This window comes from Oxyura jamaicensis, chromosome 1 (assembly GCF_011077185.1).
Source record: "Oxyura jamaicensis isolate SHBP4307 breed ruddy duck chromosome 1, BPBGC_Ojam_1.0, whole genome shotgun sequence".
NCBI lineage: Eukaryota > Metazoa > Chordata > Aves > Anseriformes > Anatidae > Oxyura > Oxyura jamaicensis.
Genome location: NC_048893.1, coordinates 115,822,238 through 115,844,839, shown reverse-complemented (window position 1 = coordinate 115,844,839; position 22,602 = coordinate 115,822,238). Strand labels below are relative to the sequence as shown.

The 22,602-nt window shown below is 42.1% G+C and overlaps 1 protein-coding gene across 1 annotated transcript; it reads left to right on the top strand.

Annotated features, from left to right (window-relative positions):
* Window positions 1-9,940: 9,940 nt before the first annotated feature.
* On the top strand, window positions 9,941-21,720 carry ATP6AP2 (ATPase H+ transporting accessory protein 2). Its single transcript, XM_035316011.1, has 9 exons — window positions 9,941-10,073; window positions 12,186-12,316; window positions 14,592-14,720; window positions 17,122-17,217; window positions 17,412-17,549; window positions 17,833-17,886; window positions 18,803-18,952; window positions 19,739-19,855; window positions 20,707-21,720. The coding sequence occupies exons 1-9, from the start codon at window positions 10,016-10,018 to the stop codon at window positions 20,899-20,901; spliced, it is 1,068 nt and encodes a 355-aa protein (XP_035171902.1). The 5' UTR covers window positions 9,941-10,015; the 3' UTR covers window positions 20,902-21,720.
* Window positions 21,721-22,602: the final 882 nt, after the last annotated feature.

Genomic DNA, 22,602 nt, shown 5'->3' with positions numbered 1-22,602 from the left:
TTGAATCAGAATTCAGAACAGAAACTGGAAATAGCAGTGAACACTGGCTATAACCTACTGAAGTCTCTGAAGTTGACCTGGCACTACCATGGCTGAATTTGGTTTGGCATGTGATTATGTCAAGCATTTGTTTTAAAACAACGTGGCCAGCAGGGCCAGGGAAGTGATTGTCCCCCTGTACTCGGCTCTGGTGAGGCCGCACCTCGAGTACTGTGTTCAGTTTTGGGCCCCTCGCTACAAGAAGGACATGGAGATGCTCGAGCGAGTCCAGAGAAGGGCTATGAAGCTGGTGAAGGGTCTGGAGAACAAGGCTTACAAGGAGCGGCTGAGGGAGCTGGGACTGTTTAGCCTGGAGAAGAGGAGGCTCAGGGGTGACCTTATTGCACTCTACAGGTACCTCAAGGGAGGCTGTAGCGAGGTGGGGGTTGGTCTGTTCTCCCATCTGCCTGGTGATAGGACGAGGGTGAATGGGCTAAAGTTGTGCCAGGGGAGGTTTAGGTAGGATATTAGGAAGAACTTCTTTACTGAGCGGGTTGTTAGTCACTGGAATAGGCTGCCCAGGGACGTGGTTGAGTCACCATCCCTGGAGGTCTTTAAAAGACGTTTAGATGTAGAGCTTAGGGATATGGTTTAGTGGAGGACTTGTTAGAGTTAGGTCAGAGGTTGGACTCGGGGATCTTGGAGGCCTCTTCCAACCTAGATGATTCTGTGATTCTGTGGAAGGCACAATATTACAGAACACCAAAAGGACAGAATTAGTATACTTAGATATATTCTCATCTCAGAACACTCTGTTCAGGTTCTGCAGTAATAAGTTTGATAAAATCTGTCATATTTATCTATACCATCCCATATTCTTTAGAGACACAGGGAAAAAATATATTCCAAAGCAAGATTAACACACTTTGTATCTGAAAAATATTTAGCTCCCAGGACAGCAGCTATGCATGCAGAGATGAAGTAGAATTGAGATGAATGCTAACCTCGCCAATCTCAAGTGAGCCCAAGGGTGGGAAACCTTTTCCTCATTGATTGTCTAAGAGACCCTTCTAGCTCCAGTGACACTCACCTCACCTAAAAATAAAGCAAAAAGAATCCCACAACATGAAATTAAGTCACAGGTCACAGCCAGCCATCAGCCAGTATTTCCCTTCCCTGACCTAGACAAGCTTTGTGGAGCATGAACCTTCACTTCTTGTCTGTAACTGTAAAGCCCAATGCACATTGCATCACGTTGTAAAAATTGCAGTTGCCATAGAGGAACACTACAGATTGTGAAGTGGCCCACACTTTTGTAAGTATTGTTTGGTTCAGAGCCTTGTTTGCAGAATGTAATGTGCAAAGACTTTCTGCAGACTTAAAAGCAAACAAACAAAAAACCCAACATGATTTAACTAACAGAAGGAGTTCAGAATGAGAGGCAAGAATTGTTCCATTCTTCCTGATGTAATTCCTTTATTTGCTTTATTTACAAAATTGGAAAAATAATGCCCACCCCTCCCTTCTACTTTGCGTCTCTGCCATGAAGCCCATATGTACAGTACACTGAATATGCAAAAGAGTGTTTAGCTGTGGTATTTGATCTTGTATTCAGTAACTGGAAAAGCGTGTTCCTTTAAATTCCATCTAGTTTGATTGGAAAATTGTTTGCTTCAGAAAAATCGTGTCTGGCACTTTGAAAAAATGTATTGTGTGATAACTTTGTTTTAGTCCCATCTTTTATGGGTTTGTTAAGCCATTTCATTTAGTGTTAATGATGCAAACCATCTTGTTTAATGCTTTGATGCTGCCTAACAAATTATTGCTTTGGTCTGCAGAACAAGGCACTTCTAATACCCCCCTTTTCAAAACCATTATCATTATTTAATTTTTATTACACAAGTTAAAAAAACATGCTGCCTCAGAACAAGTAATTTATATATTAGCTAATACCACAACAGCTTTCAAAAATCACTGCAGTGTTCCACAGGATTGGCCCCAGACATCACAGCAGGACATCACAGCAAGACTTGTACAAGCGTTTGGGACAAGTACACGGTACAATGTCCCCCTTTAACAGCCAGGGTACAGCACAACGTGGTGTCACGGCAGCATCACCACCCTGGAATGCCGAATTTATTTACACGGGAATGTTCTAGCCAGAAGCCTTTCAATGAAAGAGACAGTGTAGCTTTGGGGGCAATCCTAACTTGAACAAAGTTCCTCGTTCAGTGTCAAGAAAGCGACATTTCTGATTCTTACAGGCCTCTTGACAGTAAAAACACAGGCTGGAGCAGTGGCAAGCTTAGCTTGAGGGAAACACTGCAAGATTTTCTTAACGACTAAGGCTAACCTGCTGGTGGGGCGTCTGTGGGACTGCCACGAGATCCCAGCAACGCTTCTGAAAACAGAATCACCAGTAAAATGAGCCCTGCATTTGTTGTTAGAGGTAAGACCAAGCCCTTACAACCTCATGCAAGGTTGTAAGGGCTTGGCCTTACCTCTCATACCACCCTTCACACCACCACCGCTACCCATACACTTACTTCAGCTAGACATTTCCTCTTACTTCAGTAGTCCTTCAACTTAAGCAGGTAACTATGAAACCTCTTTGGCACCAAAACTGCTGTGACATGCTGCGAACACATTTATTCCTTGCAGGCAGATACCTATGCCTCAGCATAGACCCATAGCCTCAGCCCAGGTTTAACATTGCTGCTGATGTTTCTATCTTGGTCCTAATGGATGTAGCAGTTCTTTGAGCTTCATTTACGTTTTGAATGGTTCATAAGGAAGCAAATGTTTTTACATTCTCCAAGAGCGGACAGTATAGAGATCCAATGGAAAAAAGGCACTGAATTCTGTGAATGTACACCAGAAATACTCAGGTGTATGATTAAAACACATAAAAACAGGAGATAGTGCCTGTATAGTAGGGTCGTGAAAAAGCAGCTGTCTACCAGAAAGACCCTTATTTTCATGTCTTACTATGCTTATTTTTTTAAGAAATAGAGTAAGTAAAATTCTGTTAGTCAATCTAAAGTATCTTTTACCCAACCACAAAGTAAGTGTTTTTTTTTTTTTGTTTTGTTTTTTAATCACTTTCCCCCACTATTCCAGATTACAACTTTTTAGTTTCCATTCCACCTGTTCCAGTAACCACATTATTTACCTCAAGGCTCTGTTTCTTTCTGCATAATTCCTCACTTCTCTTATGCCTTTATATGAAAAACATTTTTGTTTGACATTTCATAAAGGCTTATCTTTGTTTTGAGACACTAAAAGGTAAACTTCATTCAAGCCAGTTGAGATTATCCATCTCATCCCAAATCTACACTGGCTGGGAGCGATCTTTCACAGAACTGGTCAGGCAAAGCCCTCCCTTTTCCATTTCCTAGACTGCATCCTTACCCACAACTCAGAGCTCCTTTGACCAGTTTGCTTCTTTCATGTTCTGATATTTTTTTTTCTTTCTTTCTTTTTTATTTTTTAAACACAGAGGATCCCAACAGTGGTTATTCCAAATCTGACAACGGCTCTCCAATCACCCAGATTGGAAAGAGAAGGAAATCAGCTGAATAAGTCTATAATCAGTTTGGGACTCCACTGGGAAAAGTACCCAAAGCAAGCACCAAAACTTACTTACAGAATAATTGTTAAATGAGACAAGGATATTGCAAGCTAGAGAGGTCTTCCCGTGGCTTGCAGATGAATTGCTGAATCCTTATTTATTTTCCCAGAGGTGTATGTAACTATGCTGTGGTTTCACATTTCATGAGGTAAGATGCAATGGGATGCAACGTCCCAGGAGATGCAACATCTCATACTGTATATTATCAAAACCATTTTCACTGTCTCCCTTAAGTTCTCTGTACTTACAGATGCTAACCATTATACTGCTATCCTCCAGCTCTCGAGCGTGCTTCCTCCTCCCACAAGTATCAGCAGAAAATGAGACCGAGGATGCAGCGCAACTGTGCGTGAATAGAACTGACCTGATTTTCACAAACATTAAGTTGCTACTAAAGAAAGCGTGAGAAACATTAATGAAAACAGCACATTTGTCAGAAAGTGTCTCATTTGGAAGCCCAATTTAAAGGGCACAAATTTGAAAAAGCTGTCCACGGTTACAAAGTCATTTAATTCAGGTCGGAGCCCATGCTGATGCTGACACAGCCCCGTTTTCAGCCTGTGCTTCCTGCCCGCCTGCTTGCAGCAATGCTGACGTTTGTACGGCCACATCACTGCCTAGCTCTGAGCTGATCCCACTGAGGAGTGACCCACCCCGCAGGAAGAAAAGCTCTCTTGGCTCGAGCTCCAGTGCAATGGAGACAGCACAAATAAGGGAAGGGAAGGTGGAATTCTTCTGGCAACAGCAGCAACCGAGAGATGCAATGCAGCCTGAGCTAATTGAATGCCATCGGGTCACCAAAATGGGAGGGCCTCCCTTCCCCCATGTCCACCCATGCTCGCATGCCTCTCCCCCTGCCATAGCTTTGATGCTCATCTCGCCTCTCAACAAGTCATTTCAGCTTCCTGAAGTTTAAGAAAACCAGCTCTGCAAAAATGAATAGTTTTCTGCTGAGCTAAGAGCTGAGTTAAAATAACCACGCAGCGAACTGAGAGGAGATCCACAGCCCATGCAGCACAGAGTGGGGAATAACCTAACTTGTGGGAGAAGAGAAACGTCATCAGCCCTTTCAAAAGCTAAAAGCTGTAAGATTAGTGCTGCAGTACCCTGCAACTTCACACTGAAAGTTGCAATGACTACTAAAGCACCTGGACTCTTCACATCAGCAGGAGCTTCTATTGGGCTCAGGATGGAGACAACATAAAAGCTGAATGAGGACAAAACATATTTTAAATCTTAACTACACTTTTGTTAACTATTTTGGTAAAAACAGCAAGCTAAGGTGTTTAGCTGCTGTTAGCAATTTCTCCCCTGGGTGAACTACAATTAAATCTCTCCAGGAATAAGGCGGAGAGTATCAGATTTAAGTTTCTCCATCTCACCAAAAATACTGGAAGAGATGAAAGGCTGAGAAAGGCTGAGTAGTCACAACAGGATATTAGGTTTGTGGGGCTGCAAAACTATCTTGCTGATTGCCACAAGAGGTCAGAGCACAGAGGCCTCGTTAACCAGAAGTATGAAAGGCCACATTTGCCCCTTTCAGTTGGGAAAGTGAAAAAGGCAGATTTCAGAGGCCAGCTCTTAAACCTGCTATGAAGGAAGCATAAATTTGCTTAACCCTTCACCACAGGGGAGCTAATTTACCCTGCCCTGCTGTCACAAGTGTGTACGAGTACCACTCACACACAGGTACCAGTGCTGCCTCACTAACCTGCAGGACAGCCACTGCCCAGCTCACACACCTGCACATAGGAGCTCAGGCTGGGTTTTCATGTTATATTGGGTCCTTGTGCCAGAGAAGGGATGATGCTCTCGGTACACTGTGCACTTAGGACAAGATGACCTTTTTAGCTGCTATTAAAACGTGTAAACTCAAACAAGTGGGACAGAACAACTTAAGTTCTCGGCTGACCTGGAAGAAAACAGTGAACACTGATTTCACTCCAGCTCTCACCAAATTCTTGTATTCCCTTGTTCTGGTTCAGTTTCTGTCATCCACTTCAGTGATGCTGTTAGACACTGCTTACCAGCTCGGCCGGGTAGTGGGACAGGACTGGGACCCTCAGGAGGCTGCGTTTCGTTTAACTTCTGCTTCAAGTACGAGAATGCAAATCCAGAGAGACTGCAGCTGTACTCTCGACCACAAGATGGTGCCAAAAGTGCTTGCTACGTAGAGAACTACTGGAACTACCTACCAAAGGCAGCTGACAAACCTACTTTGCTCAAGTCTTTACTGCTAAAATTATTAAGAAAATGCGAATATAAAGTTAAATTTAAATTAATTTAAATACCTTTAAAAACACACTCTCCCCCTACCCTTAGTGGCTTTAAAATAGCACATTAACATGTGTTTTGATTAAGCTGACTTAATTAAAAGACAGTGAGTAATGTGACTTTGAAACTACTGAAATGAAATAATCTCTGCTGTGTTGACTACAGATGACCACCTTCCTCAGACCTAAGTGAAAATGATATTCTTACCAGATTTCAGTGTTGTGTACAGCAGCAACACGTTTGTAAAATACATTTATTGAACTCCACCACGATCACTGGAGGCAGAGAGATCACTCAGGGGTGGAGAAAGCAGCATAACCTGAAGTACAGGCAAGAGAGGCAGGGTCCTCCTCCTTGCCAGTCAGCTCTGATATAACTTATTCCAGCCCCTAATACTATCCAGACCACAAATTCTGCAGGATGGGGGTGAAATGAGTGCGCGGTGGCATGCTGACCTCCAGTGAGCCCTCAGGTGCTGGCAAAGTAATAAACAGGGTTCTGGAAGAATTGTTATTAAAAGACACACACACACACACAAAATACAGTTATCTTTATATGAAGAACACCTAGGATCTAGCAAAAAGAACCCTAAAATGGGGTTCTCATGCATATTTTGAGGCTTTAACTGCAGCTTAGACCCATGGAAAGCTGGCAATCATCTTTAAGAAGACAAAGTTAGCTATCGACTGACAGAAGAGAAAGGCACTTTTCCTTCCTTTCACAAACAGTTAGAGAAGACATCTCCAATTTTTTAGTGAGGGGAGAACTTACATTTTGCTTATGATTTCATCCTTCATGAAATCAGCTGATTTCATTTCTGATGCAGCCTAAGCCTTAACTCAGTAACAAAGGGTGGCTGGTTGCTTTTTGTTGTTGTTTGTTTGTTTGCTTGTTTGTTTTGTTTCGTTTTTGAGCCATTTAGATATTGAGCCGCCTTTGATTTAGTCATGGTGTCCCCATTTGCAGGAACACTGTTTCTGCTTACAGAGACAGAACCTGCAAACAGGGACAGGACAGAAGAAACCACAAAACCATTCAATGGCAGGGGCTGGCAACCCTTCACGTGAGACCCATCACTCGCAAAGTCGTGTGAATGGCCTGCCAGACTTGGCACATGTGCTTCCAAACAATCGCCTCCCCTCCTGGTCTCTCAGCATGTCAGCAGCCCCACAACTTGCTGCCTGACAGAGGGGCTTTCAGACTTGTCCCGACCCCTCAGGACACAGACCAGAGGATGTCCAACCATCCTGAGTTAAACAGATGTTCCACTAGCATGCCAACGTCGGAAAGCACCACAGAAGACAGTGTTTTATCATCTCAGTCTTATTTTAAAAGCTTATGCTTAGCTTCTGTGCATAAATTTTCTGTGGCGCTGTAAAGCCTGGTACCAAAGGGAATTCTTCTGGACCTGGTTGGTCCAAATGGTACCTGGCGCTGAGCACTCTTTCTCTCCTACAGAATATGACTGACCTGGTGTCTGCCACAGTTATGCAAATATTCTTCAGTTACCATATTTTGGAAATTATGGTTGAGACGATTCCTTCTGCTAGAAGCTACACTGACTTTAGTAGTGATGCATGAAACCAAACGGTAAGGCATTAGTCCAGTCCAAATGGCTGTCTCTTTGACTTAGTCCTTTTCTCATATTCCCTCTTCTACCATCATTTCATCTTCAATGCTGTTAGAGTAGTCAGGGCTCTAGGCAAAGGCAGCATCTAAACACCACATGAGCAATTCCTGCCGCAGACATTTTTGCACAGCACACTACTAAAAGAGCCAGTGAATCCTGATATTCTGCCTACAGCTGGCACTTTGATTTTGTGACTGCTACTAACAGTATATGGCTTAATAAAAATTATTTCTGACCTAATGTGCATGTCATCTCATATTTTTTTACTTGCCCTGAGCAGGAGCTCAAAATGAAATCAGTTTAATAGAATAATTTTACTGCGTGTAGATTTTGTCACAAGTCTTGCTTACAGGATTACAAAATTCACTCTCTTCGAAGCACAGCTGGGATCTAAATTAAGCCTAGAGAAAATAGCCAGAATTCTGCCAGCCTCTAAAGCAATCGTATTATTCTCTTATACCAGGGCTTCACTGCAATGCAGATACCCAGTGGGCACTGAAAAGCGGTGCACAGAGTTAGTGAGAGCTGACTGTTTCATAATAAAATGTATTGCTTCTATTTGTTATTTTTGCAAAGAAGAAACCAAGACGAGAACAAGAACGTGTACGATAGATGAGAGATTTTTTTCACAAGGCATCTTTCTATTGAGACTTCAAGAAGTAATTCAAAGCAGAAAAGGAATATAAGAATAGCCAAATGCAATACTCTGATTTCTGTTCTATTTCTAGGATTAAGACTTAAAAATAAATAAATAAATAGTTCTGTAACTATGAAAAAAGTAAGTTGAAACTCTTTGTAGCATGACTTCCATAATTAATGCTTTATGGAAAACAATCTCAAGATAATCCTAACAAAATCTGAAATGACTGCTAACATGCTTAGATTTGAAATGCAGAGACAGTAGCGGATACAAGAGAAATAACTTCATTGAAGCAGTCTTATTTACCCTGTCCCCTTCTTTAATACTTCACATTTTTAAGAAATCCTTGATTTAGACAAAGGAAGAAACTTCTTCCCTCCCACGCTCCTTTCTCTGCTCTGCACTTTCCACTACGTTTCCATCTAAGACATCATCACGTGCACCTAATGCCCTCCAGCAGTTTCACAAACTTGCTGCTTTGAGGCAGTTAAGTCCTTATTTCTATCAACATTTTGGGAGTATATCCAGTCCGAATGGGGGCTGTGCAGCCCTGCAATAGCTCTGCTACTGCGACAAGGCAAGCCGGTGCACACCCCTATCTGATGGCCTACGACCTCCTGCTTTAGGCTACAGGCACGTTGCTGCCTCATTGTCCCCGTTAGGTAAAACTTTGTGAAATTATGCTAAAATGTACATGGTAGCCAAGACCGCTCTGCCTTTGCAAAGCCGGGCACACAAGAGCTCGTAAATACCAAGAATGAGGCAAGGCACATAACCTTAAACTAGAACCCACGGACATAGACGTCGTGTGAGCATTGTGAGCTTACAAGATAGCTTTTACCATGCACTCCTGCCTTCCTCGGTGAACAGAACGGGCCAGGGTCCCTGAAAAAGCAGTTATTCGCTTTCCTTGTTGTTCCGTGATTCAGGCCTTGTCACCCACACGTTGTCTTACCCCTGCTGTGGAGGCAGAAGGGCCCGTAAGGAAACGAGCAGTCCCATCACGCTCGTACTACGGCACCCGGGTAATCTCACAAACAGCTATCCGCATTTCCTTTACAAAAGCTGTTTTGCGGCGCTGGCTTTGTGACGCACAATGAACAATTATTAATACGTGAGCATGAATCTGAAGCGCTCGTGACCTGCGCAGGAGCTGAACTTTGGAGCATGGCTTATGAAGGTTATGGTTATTTCAGGAGAGGCTGGACGTGGTGCTTGGGGACACGGCTCAGTGGGTGACACAGGTGGTAGGGGATGGTTGCACCAGGTGATCCTGGAGGCCTCCCCCAGCCCTAACGGCTCCGCACCCCCCCCCCCCCAGCCCCGCCGGCTCCCTGCGCACGCAGCCGGCCCTATGTAAGGGCTCGCCCTCAGCGCCCACATCGCTCGCGCGGCGTCTCATGGGGTCTGTGACTGGTTGGCTTGGCTGTCAATCAGAGCTCCTTCCCTCCCCTCCGCCCAACGCCGTCACGGCCGCGCTGGGGGGCGGTGGGAGGGGCGAGGCCCTGATCTTTCGCGCGTCGATTGGGTAAAGCGGTTGTCAATTCAGTCCTACTAGGCTCCGCCTTCTTCCGAATTTACCGGTATGGGGAAATGCTGCAGAGCTCCCCCCGCGATCTGATTGGTCCACTGGAAACGCCACTCAAACTACGGCTCCGCCCCCAGCGCGGCAGCGCCTCACCTGACGGGCCCGTCCTGTGAGGGGGCGGGGCTTTCTCCCCCGGACAACGCTTAGTCCCGCCCCGCCGCCGGAAACGCCGCCCTCTCATTGGCCGCGGCGGCTGCCCGTCAGCGCTTCGCAGCAGGGCCGGGCGTCTTGCCGGCGGGGCCTGGCAGTGCGGCGGCTGGCGGCGGGGGTGCCATGGGGCGGCGTGGTGCTGTGCCCGCGGCGGTGCTGCTGGCCGCGGCCTGGCTGGCCGGTGAGGGGGCGGGGGGTGAGGGAGGGAAGCGGGCGTGCGTTAACGGCTGTTAGCGTCCGTTAACGGCATGTCGCGCGCCTCAACGGCCAGGCCGCAACGGTTGGGAAGGGGCGCGCGGGGGAGGGGGGGGGGGTTGTCTCCTCGGCCCCAGCGGGTGGTTGGGGGGCGGTGGGGCGAGCGGCAGCTCAGCGGGCGCTGCCTGGGCTGTGTGGGGGTCAGAGGCTGGCCGGGGAAGGAAGGGACCTCCAAGACCACCCAATTCCACACCCCTGCCGTGGGCAGGGACACCTCCCACCAGACCAGGCTGCCCAAAGCCCCATCCAGCCTGGCCTTGAACACCTCCAGGGACGGGCATCCACAGCTTCTCTGGGCAGCCTGTGCCAGGGCCTCACCACCCTGTGAGTGAAGAATTTCTTCCAAATATCTAATCTAAACCTACCCTCTTTTAGTTTAAACCATTCCCCCTTGTTCTGTCACTATCTGATTGAGCAGAACTGTAATTGTAATTTCCTTCTTAAGCAAACTGGCATGGGAACACTTCTGTGCTTCAAGATACGGGACCGTGGTTTGCTCTGCTGTTCCAATTGATAGCAGGCCATCCAGAGAACAAATACCAATTTAAAACAAAAGCATTTTTGAACTGGCTCTGTGTGCATCTGTTGATTTGGCCTGTTGCCTGCCTTTTGCCACCCTTCCCTGACCTGCCTCACAGTACTTTGTTCCTTTAGTATGTTTGTTGTAACATAGCTCAGGTTTACTGTCAACATTTGTATGCATGATCATGACCCAGGTTTAAAGCAACATCTTCAAGGTCAGATTGGCTAAACTGATTTCAAGAAAACTTAAGACTGCCCATTGCATCAGTTACTAGTGGTGCTTGTTTTTGTGTGTTTGTGTGGAGGGCCTTTAGGTTTACAGATGCATTGGAGAGGTACTTTCTATAGCTGCTCAGGCTGGTAAATAATTTCCAATGATCATGAGAGTAGATGCTTATATTTTCTTTAAAGGATTACCACATATGTGTAATTTTAAAGAACATAATCAGACTGATTGTGTAATTGGAACTGAAGCTTAGGTGGCCTGCAAGTACTTGTTGCTTTCTTCCTTGATTTTCTTAAGATTTGTATCAGATGATTTTTATGGTAGAAGCATGTACAGATTGCTCATCGGGGAAGGATATTTCTGAAACTTGTGTTGTGTGTGTGACTGCTTATATACAAATGTTAACCAAATATGTTTTAGAATTGATTTAGATAGGCCGTTAGGACTTTGTGTATGCACAGTCTTGCAGTTCTGCCTAAGTGACGTTAAATAGATAGCTAGATTGAAGTAACTCCAGCTCTCATTTCTATGTAGTCCTCTCTGACTTTATTACAGCATAAATGTCATCATACTACACCTTACAAGTGTGCTTAGTCAGCTTTGTTGTTGAAGGTAACAGGGAAGAGAGGAAAGGGGGATCCCAGGTAACTGAAAACCCAGCACAAGGAGCACTGTGGATTGTGGCTCCACACAGTCAGCCGAGGCCGAGTGCTGCATCCAAGCAAGAAGTCTTGTGACCTGTGCTTGAGGAGGGAGGGCAGAGACACCGGAGCTGTTCTGCAGGAGCCAGACTGTTCCTGGCAGCGCTCTGTTTAAACCAGCACTGATGAGCTCAACTGATCCTGTCGGCTCTGGGCTCAGTGGCTCAGGCTGTTTACTACACAAATAAAGGGGTTACACCGTGCAGTCCTGGAAGAAAACAGAGCCATGTTGGTGCATACCTGCTGCTGAGCTGGGCTTTTGGATTCTGTCTGGCTCTGCTGAGGGTTGGCTTTGCCAGGCCTAAGTTGTAACACAGCTCATGGTCTGCCTGTGAGTAGGTAGAAGAGTACTGTGCTGTTGCTTTAGTTTTTGTCACTGTGGATTTGTCCATTCTTAGTCTTTACTGTACAGATACCTCGCCTAGTGTTCCAGAGCACTAAATCAAATGCTACTTGTTACATATGTTGCGTAAAGTGGTAGGTATGAGAAGTCAAGAATGAGTGAAAGCTCTGGTATGCTTTGCTTCTGTGATGCGAGTGAAAGACTGTAAGAAATGTGACAGCTTGCTTATTACTATTATTATTTTAGGTGTATGCGGTGATGAATTTAGTATCTTACGAACACCTCAGTCAGTTGTTTTTCGAGATGGAAGTTGGCCAATTCCTGGTGATCGGATCCCAGACGTAGCTGCGTTATCCATGGGCTTTTCTGTTGAAGAGGTATGTTTGATGTCTTGTTTTTGAAACAACTCTAAAACTATGGACTTGCTGGGTTAACATGCAAATCTTCCTGTCATGTGCTGGAATATATAAAATACCCTGTCTTGAGGCATGTATGACTTGTCAGAGCGTGGTTTCCAAGCCCAGAGCTGTATCAGTCATATGAGCAGAAGGAGGCTGTGCTAGCTGGCTAGTTTGAATCATCGGCTATAGAAGGAAGCAAGCCTGCAGAGTCTTTAGCAGTCATGTTCATCAGTTGTTCAGAGGCCCGGCTACGTGCTGTTCCCCACCCCCTATAGTCTTGTAGCGAGAACTTGTGGAGTCCTCTCCAGATTCTTGTGAGCTATCCATAGGGATCTTTTCTTGGGTATTCTGAAGATCATGAGAAACGTCTTGGCTAAGCAGGCATTTTGTCAGGTCAGCAAGTTTGTCTGCTAAGCACAGTTAATTAGAACAAGTGAAAAGGCTGCTTAGGAAGTATTCGAAGCACTTGAAAACCTAATTTGTTTCCCAAATTAGTTTTTTGGACAAACATAGCTTTATTGATACTTGAAGTGGGGCAGCCAGGTGAGTCCATGGACAGATTCCATGCTGCTTACTGATTTTTTTGGTGGGCTGCAGAAGGGACGAGTGACTACTGAAGTAGCATATGAAAGTTTTTAATGGCAAGCCAGATGCTGAAAGCTGCAAGCTGGGATATCCTCACAGTGGTGGCGGGGGAGTTCAGTTCCCATTTCTTCCATACAGCAACTGTGCAAGAGGTCTGATAACTCTGTTTTGAACGCAGGTCTGTTTAGCCTGTATTTTGGAACTTGTTTGAACATTGTTAACATAATTAATTGACATCATGCTCTCATGAAACTAGTAAAAGAAATTTGTACACCTAGTGTTCACAGTAAGTATTTTTGTATTATTTTATCAAAAAAAACAATACATCAGATGGTTCTGGGTACGCTGCATGTGAAGATGCTCAACAAAATGGTGGGGTTTGGCCCATTTTGAGCACCTGACTTTCAGCAGAATGGTCATTCTGAGGAAGGACATGGTTATAAAGGAAAAAAGGTATTAGGTATTTGTTCTGTTCCTTTAACCAAAGCTTGGAATTCATTTGCTGTGATAGGTCCATAGCATCATTTAGAAATTGTTCTCAATTATTATCATGTCAAATGCTAGAGGAAGGCAGAAAAGAAAGGAAGGAAGCTCTTTAGATTGCTGTCTTTAGTTAAGCACTGAAACTGAAAGTTGTTACCAGCATTGTCATTAAGGCAGAGATGACAATGTAAGAATTTTCTGACACTGCTGTTGAGCATACCGTGGGTCCAAAACACTCATTTTGTAGTTTGCATCAAGGCTGTAGTCTAGGAAACTAATCTGACAGTGCAATAGGTTATTCTGTAAAGATTTTTAAATATGTACTGCATTAGATTGGAGATTGGCAAAAATAGTCATTAGGTAGTCTTCCCCTTGTTAAGGGAAGGTCAGACTGAACCATATTTTTGTCCCCGTTGATGTTATAAAAGTTTTTTTTTCTTTTGTTTAAAGTGACACAGTTCATAATGTCAATGACAGTTTACATCCAAAATCCAAATAATTTGGTTTCATGAAACTTAAAAATAAAAATCTTTTACACAAATGGAGAAGTTTGTTTGAATTCATGACAAACAGATGAATTTGTATTTTTGTGCCTGAGTAAACTAGCCATGTACCATTCACCGTTGTCTTGCCAATATGTAACTGTAGTTAGTTACTAAAGAATCCTTTAATGTCTCTATGGAAGTTGGTGGGTTTTTAGGTTGGTGGTGGTTTGTTAGTACTACTAACACCCCTCCTCCCATTTCTTTGTGGTACTGCTGTATCAAGATATTAGTGTTTTGATGTTTCTGTGCTGTTTTGTGAAAGTATTTTTTTGATTTTGTTTTAAAATCAAAGCTTTACTTAATAAATACAGGCTGTACTTTTACTTTTTTATGGGAAAGAACTCTTGAAGTATCCGATATGTATAATGTTCTCTCAATGCAGACTTTGCTGTGAAATTGCTGGTAGCTTTTAGAGTAGCAGTTTCTTCATGGTTAACTTCAGACAGCGTTACTCAAGATGGAAGCGTTCTAGTCATACTTATTTCCCCATGAAATTTCCAATGGGCTGTTCCGTACAGAGATATCAACAAGATAATAAATTATTTTGCTGTAATGGTTGGGGAGGTTCCTCCCTCTGTCCTCCTGTGAAATACAAGTGATTGTTTTGTTTTGTTTTGTCTTCTACTGTTTTGTAACAGGACCTTTCCTGGCCTGGGCTTGCGGTGGGTGATCTGTTCCACAGACCACGAGCTACTGTGTTAGTAACGGTGAAGGGAGTAGACAAGCTGACGTTGCCTGTGAAAGGAATTTCTTACCCTATTGAGAACGTGAGTATCTGCATCTGGAACAGTCTTTCCACTTCTGTGACTCTTTTGATCTAATTAGAAGTGCAAGGCTTTCTACTGTAGTCCTTGAAGTTCTCATAATTCTTACTTCGCTTGAAGTTCATGTATCCCCCTGGAATGATGGATCAGGCTGTATTGATAAATAATCCAGTTTGACTCTTGTACAAGGTCAAAGGCTTTGAAGTTAACGTAGACTCTCCTGTGCTGAGTTTGTTTGACAAAAGCACGTTTTTCTTGAAAGGCATCTAGTTGTAATATGTTTCCACCAAGAGGCAGAGAATCCACTGCTTCCTTTGTTAACTGATTCATAATCAGAATTGTTAAACTTTATTTTTTTTAAACTAAGTATGTGGTAGCATTTTATATGCTGTTGACTCTTTGTTGTACTATTTCTATCTCTAAGCAGTCTTTGAGTTTTCCTCAAGTACTAGACTGTGAAATGTTGTACTATGAGACACAATTTGATTACACTATAGCAAACAGAAAACAACAAAAAATGTTATGTTTACCTGTCACCAACCATCTTTGCTGAAACTTTTTTCTCAGACTTGTCACAGAATCATTTTTGTTGAAATGGAGCTCTTGAAACCATCTAGTCCAATCCCCCTGATCAAGCAGGGTCAGCCAGAGCAGGTTGTCCAGGACTGTGACCAGTTGGGTTTTGAGTTTCTCTACAGAGACTCCACAACCTCTCTGGGTAACCTGTGCCACTACCTGACCACCCTGACAGTAAAAAGGCACTTTCTTGTGTTCAGGTGTTATCTCCTGTATTTTAATTTATGCCCATTTTTTCTTGTCATAAAATTTTGTCTGCACACACCTTAACAGGAACACAGTAACTGTACAAAATATTAGTAACTGTACAATTTATGGTTGCTTCTTCATTATTAATACGTGGTCTGCTTTAATCAATTCCACTGCAGTATTGCACTAGTTCTTTACTTTGAGCTGCTGTTCATTCAGCATTAATTCCTAAATCCTTTTCAAATGAGTTGTTTTTCAATTAAGTTGTTTTTCAGGTCACTTCGAGTTAATTATGCTTCTGCCTGTCTCAGAAGACTATTTTGTACCAGTTTATCGTGCCTTTTGACTTTGCATGACTGCTGTCTTCTTGTTAATAAAACAATGAATAATATTATTATTTCAACCAAACTATGAGGAATTATCAGTGATGGTTGAATAGTCTTTTGTTCAGTATTGCTAACCTGATGTGCACCCCAAGATGAGATGATGATTTCCTTATGAAATTACTTCTACAGCTATCGGGAAGTCTTTTAATCTATCGCAAAATATCAACTATTAACTGGGACGTTACACGGCTTTAAATTGAGTGCAGGTCAAACTCAGCTTAATGCAAATCTTCTTTCACATCAGCCTTCCAGCACAGCTCATTAGTTCAGGTAGTAGCATACTAGTTTTACTGAAATGGTGTCTGGACCAAAACTGGTTGAAGATTGCCTGTACCAGACCATGTGGTACACCCAACTTGCAGAACCCTTGCATATAGATAAAGTAGTCTTCATGCATATTCTCACTCATAACTTATAAAAGTTCTGACGTGTACTTAATGCCTATTTTCTTTATTTCCCATTAAAAGAAATTAAGATTCCTAGTCTTCAGCTTTTTCGCTGCTGTGGCTTCAAATGAGCTGCCTCAAATGTATGCTGGCAAAGTACTGGTTCTCCAGTGTTCAAGAGTAACTTCAAATGATCATTGCCGAGTTCATGTTCGGGGCCACTGGGTACTAATTATCCTAACCTACAGACTTAACAATATCTATTAGTAAAAAGATTTTTGTGCTCTTTAACTAATGAATGGAAATGTCATTCTGCTTCTTTCTAGATAAAACCCAGAAATAAGTGTTTAGAAAAGCTAAGAGTTTTATTAGCTTGCCTGTAATGGTTCTAATGCCATGCCATGACTTCTTTTGCTCATAGCAATTTTTATATGGTTCTTTTCTTTGGTATTCCAGCAGTTGGTCTTTCTACTGATATATTTCCATTCATCAGCTTTCTGTGGTTCATAACTTTCAATTTACGGTAACATGGGTTCAGCCTTTTGTATTGCTTTTATACTTGTGGGTCTGGCCTCATTGGTAAATGAGGCTATACTTTCAGCGTAAGTAAGCCTCTTAATTACACAATCATGGTCTCTTGGAGTTCTTAAAAATGTATTGTGTTCTTCATATTTGCAAGTATTCTGTTAACAGACGTGCAGTTGTTATTTTGTACCTTGGCTCCAATTGTTATCACTCTGGAATTATTCATACTCTGCTCAAAAAGAGGTTGATCTATTTTCCAAACTTATGTAGTTAAGTAGTTTTCTCATTTTATATCATTAGATATAGTTTTATCCCAAAATCTAACTAGACTTTGTGTTTCAGGCTGTTCCTTTCAGTCTGGACAGTGTTGCGAATGCGATTCATACTTTGTTCTCTGAGGAGACTCCTGTGGTCTTGCAGCTGGCCCCCAGCGAGGAAGTGAGTATTGCTTCAGTTCTGATTGCAAACGCTCTAAATAGTAAGAACACTTTCCACTTGTATGCTTGGGGCAGAAGCAGTTACATGAAAATATCTTGCATTGGAGCATGATTTGCAAGTATGGTTGATGGTTAATGTGTGATTGGAGCAACTAAAAACTAACCTCTCTTATTAAACAATGGCCATTCCTGCAGAGAGTGTACATGGTGGGCAAGGCAAACTCTGTATTTGAAGATCTTTCTGTCACGCTGCGCCAACTGCGAAACCGCTTATTCCAGGACAACTCCATTCTCAGCTCCCTTCCTCTCAACTCGCTCAGCAGAAACAATGAGGTAAAAAAAACAATAAATGAGTACTTGTAGATTATTTTCTAATGTGCTTTTCCAATTTCTTCGGCTAGAAGAACACCCTTTTCTTTTTCTAATTGAATTCTAAGACCTAAGGTTTAAGTTCTTCTGTAAGTAACTTGATTAAAAGTAATCGCCTTCTAGTTTGTTTTGATGCTGTGACGAGCATACCCTGATAGAAAACACAGAGGCTTGCAACAAAATAAGGCTTCTCTGACTCTGGTTTCACCAAAGGAAATACCCTTCTTCTTTTTGTCTCCTTCTCCAGGTTGACTTGCTTTTTCTGTCAGAACTACAAGTCCTACATGATATTGCAAGCCTGGTAAGATCATTATTATTATTATTGTAAACACATCCTACATCTGAGGTCTCAAACTTCAAAGATACTGTTTAAAGGTAGAGAAGCCATAGCCAGGGTACTTGGCCAACAGTGATGTGCACTCAAGTGTATTGTTTGGTGCATCAGTTTAAATAGTGTGTTCTTGAGGTGTTCGAATCAGCCTTGTTGTTATGGAAGGAAGTGAGAACTTTGGACCTTTGCAGCTTCTTTTTTGTTGTGTTTGAGAGAGCACGGGGCGTTCTCAGCTACTATTTCTCCATACCCCCAGGAAGTACTCAATGAGGGATTTGCAGGTCTTTCCTACTTTTATTCATTGAGAAGTGTAATGGTAGTTAAGAACTTGTGGTTTGCCCTGTCTACCATTTCACTTCAAAATGTCATTGTTCCATTTACTTGAAAAAGATAGAGTGACTTCTGTAGCATGAATTGCGATGAATAGATGATACTCCTTAAGTAAAATACTTTTGTATGTGGGCAACAGTAAGGTGGAAGTTGCAATTTACTCACTTTTGCAAGGCCCATCTTCAGTGGAGGGAATGCTAGTATCCAGGTATCTTTTCTCTGTACTTGCAATAAAAATAAAGGATTCTGACAAGAATAAAAATGTTTCTTCTAGTAGAGCTCTAGATTACATGCATGTAATCTCATGTTGTGTATAGATGCTACATGATGATCGTCTGCTTTCTTCTGTAGCATAAGGAAAAAAAACATAAACCACTTGTAGTTTGTAGTTAATCTTTGTAGTTAAGTTAGCCAAAAATTCTGTTCTCTAATCAATGTGAAATATGACTGGAAAGTGAGGCTGGATTAGTCTCAGCAAATTGAATTTGTGAAAATGTGTTTTTAAAGTAACCTGTTTATGAATTAAATTCTTTCTGCCCTCAATTGTGTCCCAAAGCTGTCTCGACACAAGCACTTGGCCAAAGATCACTCTCCAGACCTGTATTCTCTGGAACTGGCTGGTTTGGAAGAAGTTGGAAAACGATATGGGGAAGACTCTCAGCAATTCAAGGACGCTTCTCAAATTCTTGTAGACTCCTTGCAAAAGGTACTTTCTATGTAATGAACAAAACTTATAACAATACTAAGGATTTTTTTTTTGTGTTAACAACATGGAATTTAGCTTTTTGTGTTCTGCTGTGAACTACCATTTCATTAGTGATGGCCTTACTGATGTTCGTTTTTTGATTGATTTTTTTTTTAAAACACATTTGTTCAGTTATAAAATTGAATGTTAGAACTTGTTGCTGTATAGAATCATGTCAACATCTTTCACAGTATGTTAGATGTTTTGGATGAAGGAGTAGGAATATATTAAACCTTATATAAGACATGAGCTGATACGTCTTTTTCCTAAACAAACATCTTGCATTTGAAAACCACCAGTATGTCTCACCAATACTGGCCAGTGAAATGTGGAAATCTTTTTTTATCCTGGGGTACAGTGATTAGTTTCCCCTTGCCATGAAGTTGTATAAGTTTTAATTTCCAACCATTCAAGTAAGTAATGCCTTAGCTGGTGTTACATAATCATTAGATAGTATTTATCAAGACCTGACACCAGGAAGTTTCGAGTTTCAAAAGCATGATGGGAACGTGTAAAAGCATGAATTTACTAAGGCAGGTAACTGTTTACTCTGAGATGTTTTAAACCATCTGGAAGTTGCTCCTTTCTTGCTGGAGCTTAAAAGTAGTGGGTTTCGTTTTACAACTTTGTACAGTCCTCTTAATCCTGAAACTGACATGTTATGGCTTAGTACATCTTGCTAACAAAGCCCTCCTTAATTCCTGGCTACAGTTTAGGTTTTAAATGAAATCACTCTTGCTCTTCCAGTTTGCAGATGAGATGTATAATTTGTATAGTGGGAATGCAGTAGTAGAAGTGGTGGCTGTAAAGACATTTAATTCTCCCCTCACGAGGAAGACTCGCTCCATTCTCCAGTCTTCACAGGTAGTATACGTACATTTTTTCTGTATCTTGCCTGTTGACAGCACAAATGCATCCAAACTGCATTACTTCTTTACCTAAGCATAATTTTGTAAGGACTAGAGTACTGACTTTGTAGGCATAGGTGTGAACTTGCCTTTCATGATTTGCAGTAAATCATACAGTAATATAGTTTATAGACAGCCTCTGGGCGTGGTTTAATCCAGCCCACTGCTCAAAGCAGGATTCATTTAGGAGTTTGATCAGGCTCTGTAGGTCCTTGTCCAGCCAAGTTCTCAAAATGTTCAGAGAGGCTGTGGAACTTGTAGCCTTGGACAACCTGTTCCAAAATCTTACCACTTTCCCTGTGAAAAATTCCCTTGTTTCTTGTTAGAATTTGTACTTCTGTGCTGTTTTCCCCAGTACAGTAGTGCATGCAAGCCCTACTTCATGGCGGTTGAGTAGAGAGAAGCGATTGCCTTCTTTGACCTGCTGCAGCTGAGGATGCAGTTTACCTTCATCAGTGCAGGGCCCGGCTGCTGGCTCTGTTCACCCTGTCCAATGGGCCCCCTCTGCAGAGCTGTTCCCCAGCTGGTCAGTGCCCAGCCTGTGCTGTCAGGTGGGGTTATTCTATGCCAGGTGCAGGGCTTTGCATTTGCTTTCATCGGATTTCACAAGGCTCTGGTCAGCCCCTTCCTTTGGTTTCCATTAATGTCAGTCACATAATCACTCTTGCATTTTGTGCCCTAGCACCAGAGTTGTCTAGACAAAAATACATCTGTCTTATTTAGATGGCTCAGATTTTTGATGTAGTCAGAATGTGCTTTGTATGCAAAAATAACTTGTTAAAGTAATACTTATTTTCTTCGTTACAGAGTGAATCAGATAACCCATATAACCTTGCCTATCCATACAACTACAACTACTCTGTAATCTTCAACATCATTCTGTGGATGATGATAGGTCTTGCTTTAGCTGTGATAGTCATCTCCTACAACCTCTGGAACATGGATCCCGGGTATGACAGCATTATTTACAGGATGACAAATCAGAAGATACGAATGGATTGAACTAAAGTGTTCCAGCGCAGGGAAATGATGAAGAGTAAGGTCTCCTTTACTTTGTGTGAAAACAAATATTCTTACATGGTTAACTGTGGAATTTTTAAAGGTGTATTTATTTCCAAGTATCTATTTTTTTCTCCTCCTCTTAATCCTATTTTAAAAGTTAGTAGTAGCACTAGATTGGGTTTAGAAATTGAAATCTGCTTGTTTAACAAAGAAAACACTTCCCCCAGACTGATTGTTATGAAAGTAACATCATTCCATTTTTTATCACGTAACATGAGTTTCAGAAATGCCCTGTACTGCCTGTGACTGTGTGCAAAACAGACTGAAATTATGACACAGGAAGATTATAAATTATAGTTAAATTGTTGTGTTGTATATTATGAACCAGTTGTAAATGTTTGATGTAAATATTTATAATGGCTATATGTAACTTCGGAGAGGATAGTTGTTACTCTTTAGTAAAATATTAAATGCTACAAGATCAGGATTCTAGTGGCAGAAATGGCATTTTGATCTCATGATGATGGCTCAGATGCCAGAAGGGTGCTTTACCTCGAACCGTAATGATTTGGAGATAAATAACACTAGTGTGGCTGGTCTATACAGTGGAGAGTCTAGAAATATTGAAGTAGCACCAGTCTGAGCATAGTCTAACATCCTGTAGTTAAAGGTTCCTATTATGATGCTACATGTTCCTTCCATTTGTGTTGATGTTATTAAAAAAAAAATGAACAGATTTCTTTTTGATGATAAGAGTGGACCAACACTTGATTATAGTCCTGCTTCGATCATTCAATAAAACAAAGAACAGTTCCTGAATGCATGTATTGTTTGTGGCTTTGTGGGTGGGGCCACTTCTGTTTAGTTCTAGCTCAGCTGAAGGGAGCAGCTGAAGGGAGCAGCTGCGAGCAGCCTCCCATCTGTGAGAGTGGGCCCAAGTTTCTTATGGCTTAGATTTTACTGTCTTTCAAAGTTAAATGTTGGAGGATCATCTTGTATGCATTAATTTTCTTAAACCAAATAGCGGGTGTAGCTAACGCAAACTGTTGATCTGTGGCTTGAATCTTCTTTAGAACTACCCACTTTTTAGGAACTTTCAGTTGCTCTTGTGGAAGATGAAATTCCTTTAGAATATAGTAATATGAGTGAAATCTACTTCTTTTTTTTCATCTTGTCCTCTTGTGTGCTTAACTCTCCCTATTGCTAAGATAGATTTGATCCATTTCCAGTAAAAATCTGCTTAACAAATTAATTTGTCTTGCTTCCTGGACACATCAGCTTTGGAGGGATAGAACTTGTGCATGTGCTCATGTCTTGGAGACACCACAGGATGCTTTGTGTTGACATGAGTAACTTCAGCTTTGCTGAAGTCTAGAAAATCCCACTTACTGTTTTTTCTTTTACAATTCAAAATTAGCTTCAACAGCATTTAAAGTGAACGTGGATGATTAAAAGTAGGATCAATAGATGGAAGAGTGCACTGCCAGTTTCTCTGGACAATTTTAACCCGACAAGAGCATGCAGCCCAACTATCGGTCATTCTGTAATGTATTTGTGGTGTTTTGATAAGCATCAGATACATCTGATGAAGCTGCACAACAACTTTGTTATGAAAACAGTTAAAATAGTGCTCTGTCATCCTGTTTGATAATCATGAACCCTAATGTTTAAAGTGAACTGTAATGTGATAGTCCATATGTT

Coding starts and splice junctions, on each gene's coding strand:
- ATP6AP2 (XM_035316011.1), top strand. CDS start 10,016: ATGGGGCGGCGTGGTGCTGTGCCCGCGGCGGTGCTGCTGGCCGCGGCC. Junction 12,317..14,591: donor TGGGCTTTTCTGTTGAAGAG/GTATGTTTGATG, acceptor GTTTTGTAACAG/GACCTTTCCTGGCCTGGGCT. Junction 17,887..18,802: donor TACATGATATTGCAAGCCTG/GTAAGATCATTA, acceptor TGTGTCCCAAAG/CTGTCTCGACACAAGCACTT.